The 23,129-nt window shown below is 36.3% G+C and overlaps 2 protein-coding genes across 6 annotated transcripts; both read left to right on the plus strand.

Annotated features, from left to right (window-relative positions):
- Positions 1–13,670: 13,670 nt before the first annotated feature.
- Positions 13,671–16,207, plus strand: LOC140984156 (uncharacterized). Of its 2 annotated transcripts, XM_073451393.1 has the most exons (3): positions 13,671–13,756; positions 14,329–14,948; positions 15,540–16,207. In XM_073451393.1, exons 2-3 carry the CDS (start codon positions 14,602–14,604, stop codon positions 16,060–16,062), a joined length of 870 nt encoding a protein of 289 aa, XP_073307494.1. In that variant the 5' UTR covers positions 13,671–13,756; positions 14,329–14,601; the 3' UTR covers positions 16,063–16,207. The 2 variants fall into 2 exon arrangements, with proteins under 2 accessions (XP_073307494.1, XP_073307493.1); XM_073451392.1 differs by lacking the exon at positions 13,671–13,756 and having other exon boundaries at positions 13,767–14,948.
- A 1,424-nt stretch (positions 16,208–17,631) lies between these two features.
- Positions 17,632–21,785, plus strand: LOC140984185 (growth-regulating factor 4-like). 4 transcript variants are annotated; one of them, XM_073451431.1, is made up of 5 exons: positions 17,632–18,072; positions 18,274–18,592; positions 19,623–20,001; positions 20,374–20,846; positions 21,444–21,785. In XM_073451431.1, exons 2-5 carry the CDS (start codon positions 18,364–18,366, stop codon positions 21,449–21,451), a joined length of 1,089 nt encoding a protein of 362 aa, XP_073307532.1. In that variant the 5' UTR covers positions 17,632–18,072; positions 18,274–18,363; the 3' UTR covers positions 21,452–21,785. The 4 variants fall into 4 exon arrangements, with proteins under 4 accessions (XP_073307532.1, XP_073307530.1, XP_073307531.1 ...); XM_073451429.1 differs by having other exon boundaries at positions 17,632–17,960; XM_073451430.1 differs by having other exon boundaries at positions 17,632–17,949.
- Positions 21,786–23,129: the final 1,344 nt, after the last annotated feature.

Consider the following 23,129-nt stretch of genomic DNA (forward strand, 5'->3'; position numbering starts at 1 on the left):
ATATTGTAAGGACTCAAAAATTTGATATGAGATTCAACAAAAGGTATGTTACAAATTGATATCATCTGATGCCAATTAAAAGGAACATTCAAGGGTTGTTTTGACTCCACAAGAAACATCAATTTTAAGGCTAATGAAGGCCTTAAAAGATGGTGGTAATGGCCTTGAATGAGAGCATTTTCACCTCCCCTCCATGAGCCTATAAATACCTTGCATGATGACCAAAAAGAAGACACAAAACATCCACATACATTCTGAAAATTCCAGCAGAAAGATAGCCATATTTTCGAGCTCTCCAACAGAAATTTCCGAAGCACCTGCAACAACCGAGTTCCTATCCAGTTTGAGGCAATCCAGCAGTTTTCGTGTTCGAATTTTTCTGTCTTTCCCTCAAATCTTTGAAGATTATCATCAAGTAAGTGGGCTTTTGCTATACTATTATGTACACTTGCTTTTCGTAAGTGTACTACTCGATAAATATATCAAAATACTCGTTCTTCGTAAGTATGTCTACATTTGCTCAAAAATACATTATGTATGTTTCTTGAAATTTGATCGGCATACTATATCCGTTCCTATTTGCTATGAAGATCCTTGAACAATTTGTTGTTTGATATTAGTTATAATATTTGAAAGCATGTTTGAAATATTTGAAATGTACTATAATCATTCGAATTAGAAATGGCAAGGAAATTCCGATATTTGATATGTTTTGTTTAAGGCCCTGATACGGTGAGTTATAATAACCGTTCGTTTGGCCTTGCCCCTTAGAAGATTAACATATAGGGGACTGATCAGTAAATCGTGAAAAAGAGATGTTTTCAGTGCTATGTTTGTATCTTGTTCGTATTCGATTCAACATGCTTATTATTGAAATTATGATAATGTATTCGTATAATTATAACCTTGATATTTGTTATGATCGATCGACCCCCATTTACTGAGTATTTTCCAAATAATCACCCCTTACATTCCCACCCCAAATAAGAACGAGGAACAAATCGAAGATAAAGAACAAGAACATTTTTGGGGATGATGATGAAGCCAATCCAATTGAAGACCAATCTTGTCATTCTGTCTTTTAGTTAGATTACCGTGTTTTACGCTTCCGCATTTCGTTTTAATCGCTTTGTAAAGACGATTATTGATTTATGTAATAGACTAGATTTTGGCTATTTGATGTACTACGTGGCTTGTTGTTTNAGATTAACATATAGGGGACTGATCAGTAAATCGTGAAAAAGAGATGTTTTCAGTGCTATGTTTGTATCTTGTTCGTATTCGATTCAACATGCTTATTATTGAAATTATGATAATGTATTCGTCAAATTTTGGAAAAAGCATATGCCTTCCCATCCAAATCATTTTGATATATCAGAATCATCTCTGTTTGTTTAAATATTCAAATTTAAGTTGTCACCATAATTGGATGGCTTATAGTTTCGCATAGATTCTCGAAACCCAATCTTGTCAACTGCTTTCAATCTGTGCGAAATTATCCCTTCTTTCCATTTTTGGAAAATCCCATTATGTTTGATCCAAATACCTTTCTTATTGATAGTAAGGATTGAAACTGAGAAGGATCTTGCTAACCGCTCTCGTCATCAACATGAAGACCTTGCTAGCAAGTATGAACATTATATCTCCAAGCTTCATAGCGTTATGGATTGATTGCAAGAACAAAATAACTATATGCACCTTGTCATGGAAAACGTGAAAGAAGAAGAAGTACCTATGGATGTAGTGGAAAAAGTGCAGTGATGATGGAGAGATGATAAGGTAGACTAGACTGGTATTATGGTTATATGATACGAAAAGAATGAAGTGTAACATTTCTTTGGGAATGTACAAAGATAAGTTGAATTATATTGGGAATGTACTTATCGGATATAAGTTGACTTATATTTTTGGGAATACACCTATCTGATATAAGTTGAGTTACATTTTTGAGAATTTACCTATAGAAGATAAGTTTTTGACTTAAGATGAAATGTTTGACTAGGGGAATAATAAATTATTTATGAAAATATAAGATAAGAATTGTATAAGCTTTGATATTCAGATGTAGAAGTTGATTTTTGTGTCAAAAATTAACGGTATGTACAGTAAATTTGGGATAATAAGTGCTAAATTTAAATATTTAGGATTTTGTAATATCTTATGAAGGTAAGAAATAATATCTAGTAAGAAATTTATATTATTTTTAAATCATTTCCTTATGAAAATAAAGTAAGATATTGATGGACATTGAGGAAGTGTAGCATACATAATAAGTTCTGACTCTTTTTATAGTACAAAAAAAAAAAGATTTGAGGAGAAGGACATCCAACGAAACTTGTTTGTATTAAAGCATTCTAGGCTCATAGTCTTGATTAAAAACAGATTTAGTAAAAGAAGAATTGTTTGAGGAATTAGTTTGTTCAGTGCAAGGTTGAAAGAAATTTTAACTATGTTATAATTATTGAGACTTAAGTCAATAGGCGGATAAAGAGTTATGTTCTAAGATTCTATATTGGTTTTAAGTTTTGAGATAGTAATCGTGATAATTTTAAGATAGAATAAAATAAATATGGATACGCATATATTCAATGTCGATTGTATTCAGTGTACTCTGGGAATTGATTGGTTGGACAAAAATCATGTAATGGTAGATTGTCGGGGTAAGAATGCCAAACTCCAATCCAAGAATAAATCGTATTTCATGGCAAGGATAAGGAAAATAAATCATTCTTTTCTGCTTCTCAGACCTAGAAAGTCATGGAGTATGACGAAGAAGTCTAACTAACAATGATCAGCGAGGTAAATGACAAAGTTATTCTAAAGATAGAGGATATTCCGGTTATTCGAGAGTTTTCGGACGACTTCTCTGAAGAATTGACTGGCACGATTCATGACCGTTAAGTGGAGTTTGAGATTAACTTGATCCCTAGGGTTGCACCGATCTCAAAAGCACCATACCGAATGGCCTTAGCAGAGTTAAAGGAACTCAAGGAGCAACTCCAAGAGTTGTTGGATAAAAAGCATATTCGACCCAATGCATCTCTATGGGGAGCCCCTGTATTATTTGAGAAAAAGAAAGACGGGAGTATGAGGTTATGTATCGACTATAGAGAGTTGAACAAGATCACAATTAAGAATAAATACCCTCTCCCAAGGATAGATGATATTTTCGATCAATTGAAAGGAGACAAGGTCTTTTCAAAACTCGATCTGAGGTTAGGATACTATCAACTGAAGGTCAAAGCAGAAGATATTCTTAAAACAGTCTTCAGGACAAGGTACGGACATTATGAGTTTACGGTAATGCCGTTTGGACTGACCAACGCTTCAACAACATTCATGAACCTCATGAATGAGAGTCTTTAAACCCTACCTCGATAGATTCGTGGTCGTATTCATAGACGACATTCTTGTGTACTCACAAAGTAAGAAAGATCACGAGGAACATCTTCGCCTCACTCTAGAGACACTCAGAGAAAAAGAACTGTATGCCAAATTTAAGAAATGTGAATTTTGGCTAACAAGTTTCGTTTTCTTGGGTCACATAATCTCTGAACTAGGTGTTTCAGTGGACCCCAAGAAAGTTGAGGCAATTGTGTACTGGCCTCGACCAAAGACCGTAACTGAGATTCGAAGCTTTTTGGGTTTAGCCGGTTATTATAGAAAATTCGTTGAAGGGTTTTCTTCAATAGTCATACCTCTCACTAAACTTACACAGAAAAACTCTAGATTCGTTTGAAGAGAAAAATGCGAGAAGAGTTTCCAGATTTTTAAAAAGAAACTTGCATCTACACCAGTACTAGTACTCCCCGAAGATGGCAAGAACTTCACAATATATAGTGATGCATCAAAAGGAGGATTAGGGTGAGTACTTATTCATGAAGGTCAGGAAATTGTCTACGCATCAAGGCAATTAAAACCTTATGAGCAAAATTATTCAATTCATGATCTGGAGTTAGCAGCCATCGTATTTGCACTAAAAATATGGATACACTATCTATATGGTGTTAAATGCGGGATATTCACCGATCATCAAAGCCTTAAATACTTGTTCATTCAAAAAGAATTAAATATGACACAGAAGCGGTGGGGTGAACTCTTGAAGGATTATGACTTAACGATCAACTATCATCCGGACAAGGCAAACAAGATAGCTAATGCGCTAAGCCAAAAAGACTACATAGTGTTACGACAAGAAGTGATGTCCGAGGCACACAAGTCAAAATTTTCACCTCAGCAGTACCAAGATGTACAGAGATTTGAAGAAAAAATTTTTGGTGGAGTGGAATGAAAAAAGACATTGCAATGTTTGTCTCTAAGTTTCACGTGTGCCAACAAGTCAAAGCTGAGCACCAAAGACCTGGAGGACTTCTTCAACCTTTAGAAATCCTATAATGGAAATTGGAACATATTTCCATGGACTTTGTACTCGGTTTACCAAAGTCTAGACAAAGCCATGATGGTATATGGGTAATCATAGATAGACTCACAAAATCTGCGCATTTCTTACAAGTCTGCATGAAGTGTAATCTGGATAAACTGGCCACCTTATACATGAATAATATCTTACGGTTACACGGAGTTCCAGTTAGCATACTATCAGATAGAGATCCTACGTTTGCATCCCGTTTTTGGAAGAGCTTTCAAAAAGCTATGGGGACTAAAGTTACTCTGAATACGGCATATCACTCTCAAACTGATGGCCAAACTGAGAGGACAATTCAAACTCTTGAGAATATGCTGAGAGCATGTGCTCTAGATTTCAGTGGTAATTGGAGTGAACATCTGCCCTTAATTGAGTTCGCTTACAATAATAGTTATCATAGCAGTATTGGAATGGCACCATACGAAACTCTGTATGGACGAAAGTGTCGATCACCTTTATATTGGGATGAAGTAGGAGAAAAAGCCATCGTTGGACCCGAGCTGATCCAAGAAACAGTAGATAAAGTTGCTATAATCAAGGAGAGACTAAAAAAAACTGCACAGGATCGACAGAAAAGCTAGGCTGGCCTGAAAAGAAGACCAGTGGAATTTGAAGTGGGCGAAAAAGCATATGTGAAAGTGTCACCCATGAAAGGTTTAATCTGATTCATTAAAACTGGGAAATTGAATCCTAGATACGTCGGACCTTTTGAAATCCTAGAGAAAGTGGGAACACTTGCTTATAGAATAGCACTTCCACCTGATATGTCAAGAATCCACAATGTTTTCCACGTTTCACAGCTAAGGAAATATATTTCCGATCCAAGTCATATTCTGGACGCTGGACCATTTCTGGTTGAGGGCAATCTAAACGAAGAACTAAAATACGAGGAAGTTCCAATCCGAATTGTGGGTAATAAAGACTAAGTACTGAGGCGACGAACTATTCCATACGTCAAAGTACAATGGTCCAATCACACCGAAAAAGAAGCTACTTCGGAGTTGGAAGAAAAGATGAGAGAACAATACCCTTATCTCTTCGAAGATCGGGCATAGCCAAGTTTCGAGGACGAAACTCCTCGTAAGGTGGGAAGGATGTAAGGACTCAAAAATTTGATATGAGATTCAACAAATGCTATGTTACAACTTGATATCATCTAATGCCATGTAAAAGGGACATTCAAGGGTTGTTTTGACTCCACGAGAAACATCCATTTTAATGCTAATGAAGGCCTTAAAAGATGGTGGTAATGGCCTTGAATGAGAGCATTTTCATCTCCCCTCCATGAGCCTATAAATACCTTGCATGATGACCAAAAAGAAGACCAAAACATCCAAGAACATTCTGAAAATTTCAGCAGAAAGATAGCCATATTTTTGAGCTCTCCAACAGCAATTTTTGAAGCACCTGCAACAGCCGAGTTCCTATCCATTTTGAGGCAATCCAGCAGCTTTCGTGTCCGAATTTTAGTTGTCTTTGCCTCAAATATTTGAAGATTATCATCAAGTAAGTGGGCTTTTGCTATACTATTATGTACAATTGCTTTTCATAAGTGTACTACTCGATAAATATATCAACATATTCGTTCTTCGTAAGTATGTCTACATTTGCTCAAAAATACATTATGTATGTTGCTTGAAATTCGATCGGCATACTATATCTGTTCCTATTTGCTATGAAGATCCTTGAACAATTTGTTGTTTGATATTATTTATAATATTTGAAAGCATGTTTGAAATATTTGAAATGCACTGTAATGATTCGAATTAGAAATGGCAAGGAAATTCCGATATTGATATGTTTTGTTTAAGGCCCTGATGCGGTGAGTTATAATAACTGTTCTTTTGGCCTCGCCCCTTAAAGGAGTAACATATAGGGGACTGATCAGTAAACCATGAAAAAGAGATGATTTTCAGTGCTATGTTTGTATCTTGTTCGTATTCGATTCAACATGCTTATTATTGAAATTATGATAATGTATTCGTATAATTATAACCTTGATATTTGTTACGACCGATCAACCCTCATTTAATGAGTATTTTCCAAATAGTCACCCCTTACATTCCCACCCTAGATAAGAACGAGGAACAAATCGAAGATAAAGAACAATAATATTTTTGGAGATGGTGATGAAGCCAATCCAATTGAAGACCAGTCTTGTCATTCTGTCTTTTAGTTAGATTACCGTGTTTTACACTTCTGTATTTCGTTTTAATCGCATTTTAAAGACGATTATTGATTTATGTAATAGACTAGCTTTTGACTATTTGATGTACTACGTGGCTTGTTGTTATACGATTTTAAATTGTTAAACAACGTCGATGACACGTCTCGGTTCCGGGACGTGACAGATATACCAAGGGAACCTATATAGGCATGGATTATGGCATGAAATGAGAACTAAATACAATGGGCTGAACATAAGTTTAGAGCACTACCTAAGCGAATCAAAGCTGAAAGGGCAACATTGAATTAGTTGAAAATGGATAGGAGTTGGAAAGGTTCTGAACCACTAATATGTGCCAAGGAAGGAACAATCGAAAAACTTTGAACTCAAGAAGAAAAATACTGGAAACAGAAGAGCAGAAGTAACTGGCTCCATTGGAGGGATCAGAACTCCAAATTTTTTCATGCTCAAGCAACCCAACGCCAGTCGATGAATACCATCCATAGATTAGTTTCGTCACATGGAGATTTCTTTACTACCCCTCAATCCATGACAGAAATTATCCAGGATTATTTTGGAACATTATTTGCTACTACTGACCTTACAAAGGATGATTTGGAGGTAGTTTTGAATACAGTGATCCGAAAGTGAGCCAGAGTATGAATAATATCTTTTGTGCCCCATTCTTGGCAGAATAAGTGGGAAAAACACTATTTGATATGAATCCATATACCGAAGGTAATAAATCCAATGATGATGAAAGAATTCCGCCCCATATGCTTGTGTAACGTGTGCTATAAGATTGTAGCCAGATCCATCACTAACAAGCTATAACCCAACTAATCACTAACAATGTATTATCAGTGTTCAAATGTATTCATTTGATTAAGAACCACAAAAAGGGAAATGAGGATATGCAGCATTAAAACTACATGAGTAAAATGTATGACCGAGTCAAATAGATTTCCTTGAGGCTATGATGGCTAATTAGGATTCGCCTCTCCCTAGATTGACAAGATCATGAATTGTGCGGCAACTGTGCGATATTGATTTGCTCTTAACAAAGAATTATTTGGCTCACTTCAACCACAAGGAGGTATCCGTAAAGGGTACCCTCTTTCCCCTTATTTGTTTGTGATTTGTGTGCATGCTCTATCATCGATGCTCACAGCACTGAAATCTAGCAAATTGTTCTAAGGTATCAAGATCGCTAACTCCTGCCTGATCATCTCTCATTTATTCTTTGCTGATGATAGCTTAATATTTTTCAAATCAAAAGTGGATGAAAGTGCTCACATCCGAGAATTCTTGAGACAATATGAGAAATCCTCTGGACAATTAATCAACTTTGAGAAGTCTACGCTCTCTTTTAGCCAAATACTCTTCCGGCTGATATTGAAGCAATTAATTCACTATGAAACGTCTATTGCTAAAATTCAACTGAAATTTTTTTATATATATAACCAATTGGCCGAAATATACATGCATTTATATATTAAAATTCGACCCACGCATTTTATAAAACAACCCAACTACTGGATAAAATAACTGCAATAAAAAAATCTTAAAAGTGTAATTGATCGAACGTTTGCTGTCAGAAGTAAAATAAACCATCAACGAAATATTAAAATCTGCTAAACGTCAAAGCGTAAAGTCATAAGCGTTTAAAGTAAGTTGTTTTAACCATAACCCTTATAAAAAAAAATCATAAAATGCGGAAGAAACGCAAGGTCCTGGGGCTTCCAGTGCGCCACCAGCACAGTCCACTCAGTCCTCAGCACCTCCGATTTTCTCATCAACAAACTGTTCACCTACATCAATCAAACCTAATGAGGCTGAAGACTCAACACACATGAACCGTAATAACAAGGCACATATACATATCAAGCAATAGTGAAAAGTACTGTAATAAAATACCCTCATGATCTTAAAAAACATGAACATATACATAAACATATTCATATTCAAATCATGTCATCATAAACCTATACATTTTCCCTTATTGAATTCAGATAATTAGTCGTGACTTTCGAATCAACTGCTATTCGATGGATCCATCTACGTATAACTATGGTACCAGACGGCGGGGACATCAGCGACACTCTCACTTGTCAACTGAGCATTGGCCTTAGATGCTTCTTGTCCGTGTTCGTATTAGTCACAGCCAAGTCACTTCCTTCAAACATGTCATCATATTCATCATTTTAATAAAAGTTCATACATATACATAAATTTTTTTTCTTGAAAACAAACATGCAACGTATTTCAGCATTTTCATGAAAATTCTATATTCATGTCAGATGAACATTTTAAACATGCATTACCTGAAGTCAGGGCACTGCCTGGACTGCTAACTCGATCCAAGTGCAAAATGATTATTTTGCCCATGAAACCCTAATTTGACCATTTTACCCCTGGATCTTAAACCTTCGACCCGAGTCCATCCAAACATATCAAAACATCTTAAAACATATTTATAATCATTTCTTAGACGTAAACTCGAGCTCATGCATTAACTACTATAATTCGTTTTAAAGCTTGGACCGGTGTCTCGGTTTTAATGCGAATCAACCTGAAACTTCACCAAACGTTCCCAAACTTAAACCATGACTTAATAACACCTAACTAGATCATAAACAACCTAAACCAGGACATTTAGGACCCTATGAAATCACCTGAACCTTGATGTACAATTCTGCACTCAATAAGCCGAACCCTAGTGTACCCTTGACCACCATTTCAATCCTAGCCCAAACCAACCCGGACCCAGACCTGACCAGCTACCCTAGGACAATGACCGAACCCTTAGGACCCATCTTGGACCAGCCATTTGAGCCATGCGTGAATCCGTGCACTGTACACCCGAAACAACCCTAACCGAATCTCCCTTACACTCAAGCTCCTTCGATATGTCCCTAATCCACGACCAGCGATCTTCGAGCCATTTTGGGCCATGTATCAAACCTACCAGGGTCTGATCTAAGGCCTAGAACAGCCCTTGCACTGCTGCTCCTCACCTACACCAAGATCAAACCAAACAGAGCCACAAACAAGCCATTGCTTGCAAACTCGATAGGCCACTAACAGGGCTTGTTCCAAATCTGTTTCTCACACCTAAGCACCTTCATCTCAACATGTTTGAGCCTTCTACCCATCGGTCTTGACAGCCCCTTACAATATGAATCAAAAACGTGAGAATCAAAGCATGAAAAATCGGTTTTCTTCATGTACATGTATTCGAAACATACGTAAAAAATTAGATCTGTAATATATCATGTATAATCAATTAAAAACATGTATTATGATGTGAAAGATGAGAAAATGAAGGTATCAGACGTGTCTTTGCAGAGATACGCTTGAAAAAAAAACTCCACGACGCGAGAGACGGACATCGGAGGGACGTGGAAAACCTTGGCTGAGTTTTTCCTTGCAAAAACCGATCAAAACCCTTGCTGGACGTGAAGTGTGTGCAAGATTGGCTGCTGGACGTGAGAGGCATGGGGTGCTAGGGTTAGGGTGCAAAGAGTGAAGAAAATAAAATAACAATGGGTCTAGGTTCTGCAATCATAATGTGCAATGGACTTGGTCAAAAAATCTACTAAGACAAGCCCATTAGGCCCCATACAAACACATAAAATATTACGTTTAAACACGTTTTCAAAAATGTTACCCGAACCTTAAAAAAAATCTTCAATTTTGCTAAGAATTGACTACCGGTTTAAAATACGGCTCAACGTATAAAAATAGTCTGAAATTATTTATTTTCGAAAATTACATAATAAATGCATCATATATTAAATAATTAAAAATTGTTATTTAATAAAACATTTTTCCTCAGACTGTCTCTGGTCTGTTCCTCGTTCGAACATCGAATGCTGCTAAAAGCACTATTTTATGCAATCAAGTAAACCATGTCATATAATCATAAAAATCATGTCATAATCATGTATTTATTGCATTTAAAATAATAATTTAGAAATTTTAATAATACATTAGATTTTCATGCAGTCTGGTTATGTCGTTCGAATTTCTAGACCTTACAATACTTGTAGTTCAAGTATATGATATTTACCTGGGGCTTCCAACGTTCTCATTACAAAGTAAGATGACACAGTTCTCTTATCTCAAGGAAATGGTTTAAAACGGATACGAGGTTGGAACACAAAATGTTTGCTGCGGGAGGTAAAGAGTGCTCATTAAATCGGTATCGCATGTTATACCTCAGTTTTCTCCCTACTTTTCAAAGAAAATCTTGAATATCCCCCCAATATCGAAAACCACATATGATGCAAGGTTCTGGAAGATGGATAAAAAGGGCCGGTATTCTGTACGGAGTGGTTGCCAAGTAGCATGCAGATTGAATATACCTCCCGAAAATCAAAGTGGTGGAAATTTATCAGGAACCTGACGATGCCTCCTAAAATAGAATATCTTCGTAGCTCCTATCGTATGATCACTACACCAAAAATGGCATACGACAACGGATTATATCCGTTGTCGTAGCCTTTTTAAAACTGTTGTAACTGAAGGTGTTGTTGAAAGTTCGTTCAACGACAATGGTTTTTATCCGTTGTGGTAGGTCAAATTTGCGACGGTTTTTAATAACATTAGCGACGATTTTATTAAAAATCGTCGCTAATTCAAAATTAACGACGACTAATTAAACCGTCGCTAGTTGAAATTAGCGACGGTTTATTCAACCGTCGCTAATTTAAAATTAGCGACAAATAGAAATCAAGACCGTCGCTACTTTTAGAGACGGTTAGTAATCAAGATTTCAGTCGCTAATTTGTTTCGAAAAATTAAAAAAAATACTCTTATTAATTTAATAAATCTAAAAGAAACTAAAAATCGAAACTAAAATCGTGTAAAAGAAAAAAAAATTAAGTGTTGTGAAATAGTAAAATCGTGTAAGAAAGAAAAATTGTAAGTGTTATGAAGTGGTTAGAAAAATTTTACGTGTTGTGTGAATGTGATAAAATTGTGTAAGAGAAAAAAATTTTAAGTGTTGTGTGAAGTAATAAAATGGTGTAAGAGAGAAAAATTTTAAGTGTTATGAGGTGGTGAGAAAAATTTGAAGTGTTGTGTGAAGTGATAAAATGGTGTAAAAGAGAAAAATTTTAAGTGTTGTGAAATGTTGTTGAGGGAATGGACCGAAAATGGTGATATTTATAGACAGTTTGCGACGATTTTCCGTTAATAGCGACGGTAATTGATAAACCGTCGCATTTTTTAATTTTGCAACGGTTTGGATTTAAACCGTTGCTAAAATTAGCGACGGTTTGAAAACACTGTCGCTAATTTTAGCGACGGGTTTTGTAAAACCGTCGCTAATTTTAAACATGCGACGGGTTTTTTTTAAAACTGTCGCTAAAATTAGTGACGGTTGTTATTTCAAAATCGTCACTAATTTTAAATTAGCGACGGTTTTTATAAACTATCGCCTAATTTAGCGACGGTTTTTGAAAAGCCGTCGCTAAATATTGCAACATTTTCCAAAACCGTTGTTGTTTGTCCAAAAACCACGTTAATCAACAACGGTTTCTTAAAACCGTTGTCGATTGTCCAAAAAACACGCTAATAGACATAGAACCGTTGTCATTGACCCTAAAAAAACGCTCAAAGACAACGGTTTTTAAAAACCGTTGTTAAAAACATACGCCAACGGTTTTTCACAAAAACCGTTATCGTATGTGCGTTGTTGCATGCAGAATTTCTTGTAGTGGATAGCATACCTACAGTATCAAACCCGAAACGACTTAGGATTCCATGCTCTGAATCATTATCTTTATGCTGCTTTCATCTATATACATGCTCTATTCATATGCCATGCAGTGTGGACCGTATGAAAAACGGATTTACGACATTTTATATCTAGAGTGGTAGATATGAACACGCTAGATGTCTGTCAGTGATTACAAAATCAACTTGATAGAGAACACTTCGAGCGCATGGCTACCTACACGTGGGATCTATAGAAGATGAGAATGAAAGTCATATATGGGCAGGAACCAGGAGCGCAGGGTCGTAAGTTGGATTGGTGTGAGAGCCTCCTCAAGGAATTTAAAGAATTAAGTTGTACTGAAAATGAGACCAATATCCCCTAATGGAAGTAGACAAACGCCGACACAATGGACAAGACCATATCTGGCCGGTACACTAGAGCTTGAGGTTGACGCCTGTGTTAATGACAGGCTGGAGAAATATGGGGTTGGAGGTGTGATACGAAAACACTTTGGAAACAAGCATATTCCAGCTCCACAATCGGTTGTTAATTAGGGTGATCTCTGTGCGATCTATGAAGGTCTGACATATGCTCATAGGAGGGGGTCTCAGCATATTTCTAGTTGTTTCTGACTCGCTGTGCAAACACTCACGGGTGCTGACGAGAATCTACATTATACGGGAGTTTGAATAAAGCTGATTCGCAAACTACTGGATGAAACACATGCCATTTCTCTAATTCATGTTAGCTCGTTTGGCTTCTCCTTCCCCCTCCCCGTTTGGTTGGGAGAACGGAAATTTTCTGTCTGGATTGAAAAATTTGTAATGACATTATGATTATAATGAGAATTACGAGTTTTTTTTTTGTGACAGTTTATTTTGTCGCCATTTAAAACTAGAAAGATAGATAATTGTTTTCCTTATACTAAAATATATCAATATAAATAAAAGTCAAAAAATAAAAGATTATGACAAGTAGTATGTATTGTTTTGAAATTAATTTAATGGTATTTATAAAATAAATTCTTGTGATGCGGTCTCATGAGTCAATTTTGTAAGACATGTCATGGAAAGTATTATTTTTAATGTCAAAAATTTTATGTTTATAGTAAATATGGATAAAATGGATATGTATCATAATAAAGATCCGTAAAACAATATCACAAGACATCTAATTTTATTTTATTTTATTTTTTTTTAAAAAAAAAAGGCAACATGTGGTTTACATGCAACAGTGGAGAGAGATCTAATGATTCCTAAATAATTTGCCGTCTTTCTGTCTCCTCTACCTGTACCATGTTTAGCACTTTAACCCCGTTAACTTTCTTTCATCCCCGTCAATACAAAATTCTTAGAAAGATTATTAGTTTCGTGAAAAAATTTCTTTTCCCATGTGGATTTGATCACAATATGAACAGTTCTTCCTGAAATATATGCTGGTAATATTTTCTTTCTTTTCTCTCTTTCAGTTGTTTTTAGACTAAACTAGCCGAAATTTCACACAGATATGTGAAAACTATGAGCTAAAATTGCGTTGAGCCGTTGTGCAACAATCCGATATATAATGTGATTTTACTTGCAGTGCATTTTCCTATTATTGTTGTTTCGCAAACGTATCGAGTCCATAGTCCCCGTTCGACATATTTCAGCTTTGAATGAACCGTCGCCATAGATCTGGGCTTGGTGGTTGAATTTTTTGACTGTTTTTTTATTGGTCGTTTGGTTAATTTCATTATTGACTTTTATTTTTGTCTCTCATTTTCAAAGTTTGGGAAGATTCGGAATTTTGAAAATTGCACCGAGAGGAATAATTTGGTTTACCAAACTTCATCGACTTCTTATTCTCTTCGTTGCAATAATTTTTTTCTTGAGTTACGAGATAGATTTGATCGAGAAAGTACTTCCGTGGTTGGTTTTTCAAGAAATTGTCAGCTATTAAAAATTGGATACAAATTTCTGTGGACTGGTGTTCAGATTTTCATTTTTTTTTGTTCGTCCTAGTGAGTTGCAGACAGGGAAAGAGGAGAGGGGGAGAGTAGTGGGGTGACTCACTAAGCGTAAAAGTGTTGTCTCCGAAGAATAGTATCAGAAAGTATGCCGTGAAAAAGGGAGAATACACTTTCTTGGATTTGTTGGCACTTTGTTTCTTTTTTTAAGGTTTTGTGTTTTTTAGAGGAAAGGGTTGTTTCTTGATTTGGTTCATATAGCTTGAAAAGTGAATTCTTGATTTCCGAAGAACTGGAGTAACCAGAAAATCTTGGTCTTGATTTAGTTCACCAAAAAAATGGGTTCTTTTCCAGGGCATGTTCTTCCCGGGACATTGTTTTTTGTTGTTGGAATGTGGCATATTTGGTGCTCAATAGTTAGGTGTGTGTCGAATCCCAAATCGTTTCAGGTCAGAGTTTGGAATCCTGTTCCAGGTTTTGAGGGCAGGTTCAAGTATTTGGAGCTTTACATTATTGCAATTGGAGGCTTCATTGATCTATGCATTGAATTTTTGTATTCAACCCATCTCAAGATCTTCGTTCATGGAGTCTTGAATCCTTCTCATATGAACAATTTTGAGCACTCTGGAATGCTACTAATGTACTTCATCTTCGGTATTCTTACACTTCTCTCAGAGAAAACAAGGTGATTACTTCTTTGCAGTCTTCGTATCCGTTTCTTCCACGTAAGGTTAAAATTTTCCCGAAAATCTTAATCCAATTGTAAAAGGATTCAAGAAATGGGATGTGTTTATGTTTTCTGCATTCTTACAAACCTCAAGTAGCCTTAATCCACGTCTGTCCTTCCGTGAAAAAAGTAACAATTAACTAACAAGTAGCTGGATGTTTTAGAGGATCTTTTAACAAACCCGAATTGATATTTGGTCTTTAAACGAACTTGAGGTGATGATGGAGACTAGATAAGAACATCTCAAGGCAACTGTCACTTAGGATTTTGTTACTTCATGTGATTATTGCAATTGCAGTTACTTTATCATCCTGACTGGCATGACGGATTCAATAGAAGAGACAGGTTAAAATGAAGAAGTTGAAGTTTTATGTATAGTTTACTAAACTTTCTGGTTGTGCTTTGTCGATAACTTTTCAGTCGTCCAATCTCGCCCCGCGGCGTTCCATCTTATCCCATTTTCATGAATTCATTCATCTGCCCCTGCTAACATACATTGATGTGAAATTGGTCAACAATATGATTAAAGGATGTTTACTTCTTTGTCAGCTATCTTCCCCTTCCAGAAGGTGCATTATGCTTCATCGCCTCAGCAGCGTTCACTGCAGAATATCTTCTGTTCTACTTCCACTCGACCACACACAAGGGACTCGAGGGATATTATCATTTTATCCTTGTCGTCCTTATTGGTGTGTGTATACTATCCACGATCGCTGGCGCCCTCATGCCAGCCAGTTTTCCAGTGGATTTATGCAGTAGCATAGCCATAGCTCTTCAAGGCCTTTGGTTCTATCAAACGGCGTTCACCCTTTACGGCTCAATGATGCCGGAGGGTTGTCGCCTTAAAGAGAGCGAAATAGAATGTCATTCTACAGAACACGAAATTCGTGGCGAGATGCTTGCAAATTTCCAGCTATTCATGTTGGTCTTTGGAGTTCTTGTCTTTGTTTCGGGGGCGTGCATCTATAACGAGCAAAGATTTCGCCATTCGAATCTCACGAGAATGCAGAAGAATAATGGTAAGTATGTTAGACGAGATTTCATTTGTCTGTTGTTGGTTTTTTCCAACTGATCAGTGAGAGTGATGATTATAGATAAAATTCATCTGATTTTTTAGGTAAATTTTTTTATTTATATTTGGTATTTGATTTGTGGTTTCAGAGGTATGCTCAATGTAAATCAGGGATGATTCAAAATTGTGATCTTCTATTTTTCCACCTAAAGAGTCACTTTTCATACATGATTTATAATAAATTATAAATAATGATACAACTAAAAAGTCGATTTTATCATTAATCTAAATTGTTTTAAAATCCTATTTTTTCAAGGTTATGATATTGAAAATCATGGTAAATTAGTTTCATATTCTTTGCATCATAATATTAACTCAATAGATAAATAATATATAATAAAGTAATATTATGTTTTTGAACTATGAAAATTAATTTTGTATATGTTAATATATTAATTAAAAAAGAAAAAGTTTTGATAGCATAGATCCCATATTTATTAGGTAGACAAACAAGATCACAAGTCATCAGCTGACAATTAAATTCGGGTTGGCAATTTGTGTCCAATTTGGAATCCCAAAAGGCTTACATACTATGGTCATCACACAATCACATGTTGTGTCACATCATTGGACCACAATCCAAATCCCACCATGAATTTTTTTTTTTATTTTAAAAATATGTTTTTATTTATTATATTGAAGCACCGATTTGTTTGCCTAAAATTTAACTAATTTTATATATACCATAGTTTCGATATATAAATGCTTTTCTAAGATTATGATTATATATATATATATATGAGGAAATTGAATAAGGTTATGCACAAGGTTAATGCATAAAATCTCTGAAAAATGAGACATGGAAGAATGATCGATTTTATACGAAGAATTTTGAGCATTTCTAAATTTATTTATTGGAAAAAACTTGTGTGAGACGGTCTCATGAGTCTTATTTTATGAGACGGATCTCTTATTTGGATGTATTATTTTTTATGCTAATAGTATTACTTTTTATTATGAATATCGGTAGAGTTGACCCGTCTCACAGATAAATATTTTTGAGACTGTCTCACAAGAGACCTACTCTTATTTATTATAGAAGAGAGTAATACATCATTTGCTTGTATACGTAGAATCAAGTAAACTCTTGTGAAACAGTTTCATAAGTTAATTTTGTGAGAAGGATATCTTATCTGACATAACTTATTAAAAATATTAATTTTTATGTCAGAATATTAATTTTTATGTCANAGAGTTGACCCGTCTCACAGATAAATATTTGTGAGACCGTCTCACAAGAGACCGACTCTTATTTATTATAGAAGAGAGTAATACATCATTTGCTTGTATACGTAGAATCAAGTAAACTCTTGTGAAACAGTTTCATAAGTTAATTTTGTGAGAAATATATCTGATCTGACATAACTTATTAAAACTATTAATTTTTATGTCAGAATATTAATTTTTATTAATATATAAATTGAATCGACCTGTTTCACACGCATATTATTTAAGAAGAAATCTATTCATGTATAATTAGAACAAAATTTCATTTTAAAAAAGGAGAACAAAAAATTTATTTATAGTGGCATAATAATTTTGCACCCTACCCACCATCCAGTTCTTGGGTTTGCTCCCACCGCCAGTTTATGCTCCCTGTAATATCAGCGTCACACAACAAAGCTCGAAGCTTTATCCCAAACCCGACCCCATTTCCCCCTTCACTCGCCTAAGAAAATGCCGCCATAATTGTACTGTGCTCTTTTATTGCAACTCTCAGATTCTCAGACTGCATCAGTTGCAGTTAAAAACCAATACTTTTTCTTTCCCTCCACTACCTTTTCTCCGTTCTTTGCTCTGAATTCCACCTCCATGTTTGGCCAAACCCTAGATCTGTCTACCATTTAGCTGAAAACCCTCTGTCCATCTGTGAATAACCCAGTGCAGGTCTTGAGTTCGTACGTTTCTTTGTCTCTCTGTGTTTTTTCGAAATTTTTCGCAGTTGGAGCTATTTTTGAAATCCCAGTGTGGCTTTATCACGAACAATTTATTTGCATGCGCTTCTTTTTGGTTTGTTGTTCTCTTATCTGGTATCTGCTTTTATGGCAAGCGAGAGCAAAAACATGTTGAAACCTTTTTACCATCAGAAATTTTTTTAGAGAGAGAAAAAGTAAGAAACAAAACGGAAAGTTAGACACTTGCTTCTGCATGTATGGGTTTCATGGTTGGGATTGCGTTGATTAACTGTTGTTGTCTTCATTCTGAATGCAGATACCGTGAGAACTTATATAACTGAAGTAATTCGTGGGTCACGGCTAAAAGAGGTCGAAACCGAAATTTGAGTAGAGAGGAGGTAAAAAGATGAGTGGAACAGCATCAACATCTACGGCAGTTAGGGTAGGGGGAGGGGCGGAGGTAGGTTATGGTGGATATAGGCCACCTTTCACTGCTATGCAGTGGCAGGAGCTGGAGCACCAAACCATGATATACAAGTACCTGGTGGCTGGTCTTCCAATCCCACCGGACCTTGTCATGCCTATTCGTCGTAGTTTCGAGTTGATTTCTGCTAGTTTATTCCACCACCCTTCTTGTAAGCATCTCTACCTTTTTTATCTATTGCACGCTTATTTGTACGATTATGTTCATGATGCACACTGTGAAATGGGTGTTGTCTTGTTTTCTTTGTAGGAATATAAAACAATCTCTCAAAAAAAATTTTAAGCTGTGGTTGATTGGTATCTTATCAGTATAGGAAGTGAAGCTACCTGTGATTACTGGTAAATGTTAGTGTGGAATTAACAGGTCTGTCGGCAGGATTCTTATCTGTTACTGAGCTTGTGCCTATAATACTTGAACTGGCGTTTGTGTTTGTGGAAGTGTATGTGTTCTTGGCAATCTGTATCATATGATTGAAGGGTTAATGTTTTTGGAGTTTGTACTTGCATGTATTTGTCTTTCTGATGCCTTCTCTGAAAAATAACATTTAGAATCGATTAGCTTAACTAGATGTAACAACCCACGACGGATCGGATCAACTATCCTAAGTGTATGATCGAATAAATCACAACGGTTAGTTCGATCCTGATTTATCCGATGGTATACGATGGGTCACATATGATTTTTCATGTGTGACTATTCGTGGACCACGTGAAAAATCATATATGACTCATACTACGCCATTGGATCAACAATAAGGGCAATTGTCGAAGTGTAGGATCGAACAAATCGCAAGTGGGATGATACTACTTGCTCTATTATCAAATTGTTCGGAAGAATATCTATGTTTGTAAATTTTTTTTTTGGGGGATCTGTCGATCGTGTTCGTGTGCAACGAAATAAGATTGAGTATTTGAAGGTAAGATCTATGTACAAAAGAATCATCTTTCTAATTGAAGGGTAATGTTATTAGACATGGCATTTTTGTACAGTTAATCTTTACTTCGGCATTTTAATTTATTTCTTTTCTTGGATTTTCAATTTTTCATAACTCCATTAAGATTGTGTGTCAGCTTTAGTGCACATGTTTCTAATGTAACTCTATACTAACTGCATATTCTTGAACTGTAAAATGAAAAATCTTGTTTTTCACTTTGGACTCAATGTTGGTATTTGTCATGCAGTGGGCTATTGTTCCTATTACGGGAAGAAGTTCGATCCCGAGCCTGGGAGATGCCGAAGGACAGATGGAAAGAAGTGGAGGTGCTCCAAAGACGCACATCCAGACTCAAAATATTGTGAACGGCACATGCACCGAGGCCGCAACCGTTCAAGAAAGCCTGTGGAATGTCAATCTACTTCCCAGTCCTTGTCGACTTCATTGTCTCAAATCTCGACTGGGAGCAGTAGTAACGGTGGAAGCTTCCAAGAAAGCAGCAGTGCAAGCTTTCAAAACATGCCACCTTACTCTGCTGTTAATTCAGATGGATCGTCTCTTGGTAGAAATTTGGCAAAGCTGCAGATGGAATCCATCCCACATGGGATCAATAACAAGGAGTTCAGGTATTTCTACTGAATGAGCTGTTACATTCGTGTACTTGTTTCTCTCATTTTCCAGCCTTTGTTAAAATGTGATAGAATACCTGCAAAGTGTTTTGGTGGGTTCCACATATATGGGAATTGAAAAGGTGTAATCTTTTGCTAAACTACTAATCAAATGCTAATCAGATAAGGATAAAGAACAAAGGAAAAAAACGAAGCAAATCTTCACTTGAATTTAGGGGGTTCTGTGTTATCAAAAGGATGTGGTTTGGTAATACTTATTGGGGTTCTTCAGATTAGTTGTAAAATCTAGAAATCCACCCTTTTTCCTTTCTAATTCCACTCTTTATTTTCTTGCCTCTTCTAGATTATTAACATAAGTTGAACGTGCAGGTATATCCATGGACTGAATTCTGATACCAATTATAGTAGTTTCTCAGCAGAAGCTTCTGGAAGTGTCGGAAATTTAGGCTTGGGCCCTAGCTCAGGTTGCAGCAATTGGCATTTCATACCTTCTCAAGTTTCCTCGAGCCCCTGCTTAAAACAAAATTCTGATTCCCCATTTATGGATGATTCCTCTTCCCAACAAAACATGCTTCGTGCTTTTGAACCCATTGATTCGACCATGCCAAAACAGCTGCTGAAAGACTCGTTTTTTGGCAGTGAGATTAGTTCAGCAGGTCCAGTACAACATGAGCAGCTTCCGGTGCATCCTTTCTTCAATGAGTGGCCTACGACTAAGGAATCATGGTCCAATTTCCACGATGATGGATCCAGCAAAAATGTCTTTTCATCCACTCAGCTGTCCATCTCAATTCCCCGTGCATCTCGTGATGTTTCTCCAATGAGTGATTACTCCCCTAAAGGTTAGTCGCGATAATTATCATGCATAGAATTTCAAGAAAATTCTTAGCTGGACCAGCAGTTCTCGGAATAAGCTATACTTCGAATTCTTGATTTTTGCACATCATCCCAGTTACTTGGTATTGCCGGAGCAAGACCACAGGGCAGCACAATGATAAACTGGGTCGAGTTCACTTTGAGTTTGAATTTGAGACTGATCAGTTTGGTATAAAAGCTGGCATTATAGCATGAGCTTACTAGCCTAGGCAATTTCATTTATAAATATTGGTAAATATAGTAAAGCTGAGCACAATTTAAGAATTGAATAATCTCGAGATGACTTGATTCTTTTGCGCGTGTAGTGACGCATGTTTTAGCCAAAAATAATCTCAAAAATTTGTCCTAGAATCAATCTACTAAATGTAATCATTAGCAAGGACTATGCGTTGTGATCTTGATTTTGCCCCATAATCCAAACTGCATGATGGCGCCCTGTGTGATGAAGAACATGGAAATATAGATTGACATTGAAACTAAAAATGATCTCAATATCTTGTCATAGCATCAAATCACCGAATGTAAACATCCTAAAATTTGTGTTTCTTCTTTTTGGCGCACAGATGCGTGAAGTCGGTTGAACAATAAACTCCCGGTCAGTTCTCTCTACGTGTTGATTGTTTTATGGCATGCTGATGCTTGAGCGGGTGGTTTTAAGAATGATGAATGCCGGTCTTTGACCTGAGCTGTATGAGGGCTGAAACTTCGGGTCGGTTCTTTCTGTGTTGATTGTAGTCTGTTTCAAGAACTGATGCTCGTTTTTTTCGCATTTCGTGCACCATGTAAGTCGTTGACTAGATATTTACTAGTCCATTGTCTTTGTTATTCCTTGTTTATATGTTGTGAACTGATGCTGGATACATGCTCGGACTCCGCATCTTGAATAAAGGTATCTGGTTAGTCTTTGTCCTGAGTTCTCATCATGTTGTTTTGGTAGCGTTGAGGTGTATTTAAACTTTGACTTCTATCCAGTATTGACATATACGGGCCCCAGGGAAACCATCGCCTCATTAGCCTGGGTTAAGGAAGCCTCTACTTCCTCCATCGCTGCCCGAGCCTGAAGCCGGGAAGCCTCGAACTCCTCATCCAACCCTTTTTGGGAGACCTCAGCCTCCACTTGGGTCTGCCTTAGCTCCATCCAGGCCTCCTCCATCTGTTGGTGGGCTACCTCTGTGGTGGTTCTCTTCCCGACCTCTTCTTCTGTATGCAATTGGATGGCCCTGTCCAGTCATCCTTGATATTTTCATGGAATCTGATGGCAACTCGGACCCAACCTGCCTCCCTTCTGGTTAGGGCAGAGACATTCTCGTGAGCATCCACTAGCATTTGAAGGACCTGCATAATAAAATAAAAAAAAAAGGATTTAAAAAATTATTATTTAAAAAAAAGATAGAATGCAAAGCAGAGATACTGAGAGAACTATGGGTGTCAAAATCTAACATGATCCGACAACTCGACCCGATTCGACCCCAAAAACATCAAGTTTGAGTTGGAAGTTTTTGGGTTCGGGTCCACCCGGTTGATCCAGAAATTTTATTTTTTTAAAAATATATATAATTAAAAATATTGTATATATTTTTATATATTGTATGTTTGAAAAAAAACTATTATATATTTATATCAAAATTTTTCATCATTTAATTTTTATTTTATACATTTTTTTTATTTTTTGTAAACCATTGTTTATTTGATTTAATATTTGATTTAATAAATATATTTTTAATTTTCTATAATTAGAATTTCAAATTTAAATAATATATGATAAATTTTTTTATCATGTGTTAAATTAAAATATTATTATTATTATTTAATTTTTATTTAATTATTTTTTAAAAAAAATCAAAATCGGGTTGGTCGGGTTAATGAGGTTCGTGTTCGAGTTCGGATTCGGAGTCTTCAAGTTGGTTTGGGTTCGGGTCTGGTTTGGGTTGAATAGGTTTTTAATACTATCATGCATGAACCCGACCTGAACCCACCCGACCCAACCGAATTGACATCCCTAGCGATGGCAGAACCTTCGAAGAGTTTGTGGTTGGGGCACAGTCCATAAAGACGGACCTTCTCGGCAGGGGATATCAAACTCTTTATCAACTGGACCCTGACTGAGGAAGCCCCATCTAGGAAGAGATTTCCTCATATATCTGAGAGGTTAAATGAGTTCAGCTCAATTGTCTGTGGGGAGGAGGAGGAACCCGGACCGATTGCCTAGAGGGAACCTTGAGCGCCCTCTTCATTATCACTTAGATAAA

The sequence above is a fragment of the Primulina huaijiensis genome, chromosome 9 (assembly GCF_012295235.1).
Source record: "Primulina huaijiensis isolate GDHJ02 chromosome 9, ASM1229523v2, whole genome shotgun sequence".
Taxonomy (NCBI): Eukaryota; Viridiplantae; Streptophyta; class Magnoliopsida; order Lamiales; family Gesneriaceae; genus Primulina; species Primulina huaijiensis.

What these genes read in the sequence shown, in the direction of transcription:
- LOC140984156 (XM_073451393.1), top strand. Translation starts at nt 14,602, where the DNA reads ATGGGTTCTTTTCCAGGGCATGTTCTTCCCGGGACATTGTTTTTTGTT. An exon ending in CTTCTCTCAGAGAAAACAAG is followed by an intron (nt 14,949 to 15,539) that starts GTGATTACTTCT and finishes CTTCTTTGTCAG; the next exon opens with CTATCTTCCCCTTCCAGAAG.
- LOC140984185 (XM_073451431.1), top strand. Translation starts at nt 18,364, where the DNA reads ATGAGTGGAACAGCATCAACATCTACGGCAGTTAGGGTAGGGGGAGGG. An exon ending in TTTATTCCACCACCCTTCTT is followed by an intron (nt 18,593 to 19,622) that starts GTAAGCATCTCT and finishes TTTGTCATGCAG; the next exon opens with TGGGCTATTGTTCCTATTAC. An exon ending in ATCAATAACAAGGAGTTCAG is followed by an intron (nt 20,002 to 20,373) that starts GTATTTCTACTG and finishes TTGAACGTGCAG; the next exon opens with GTATATCCATGGACTGAATT.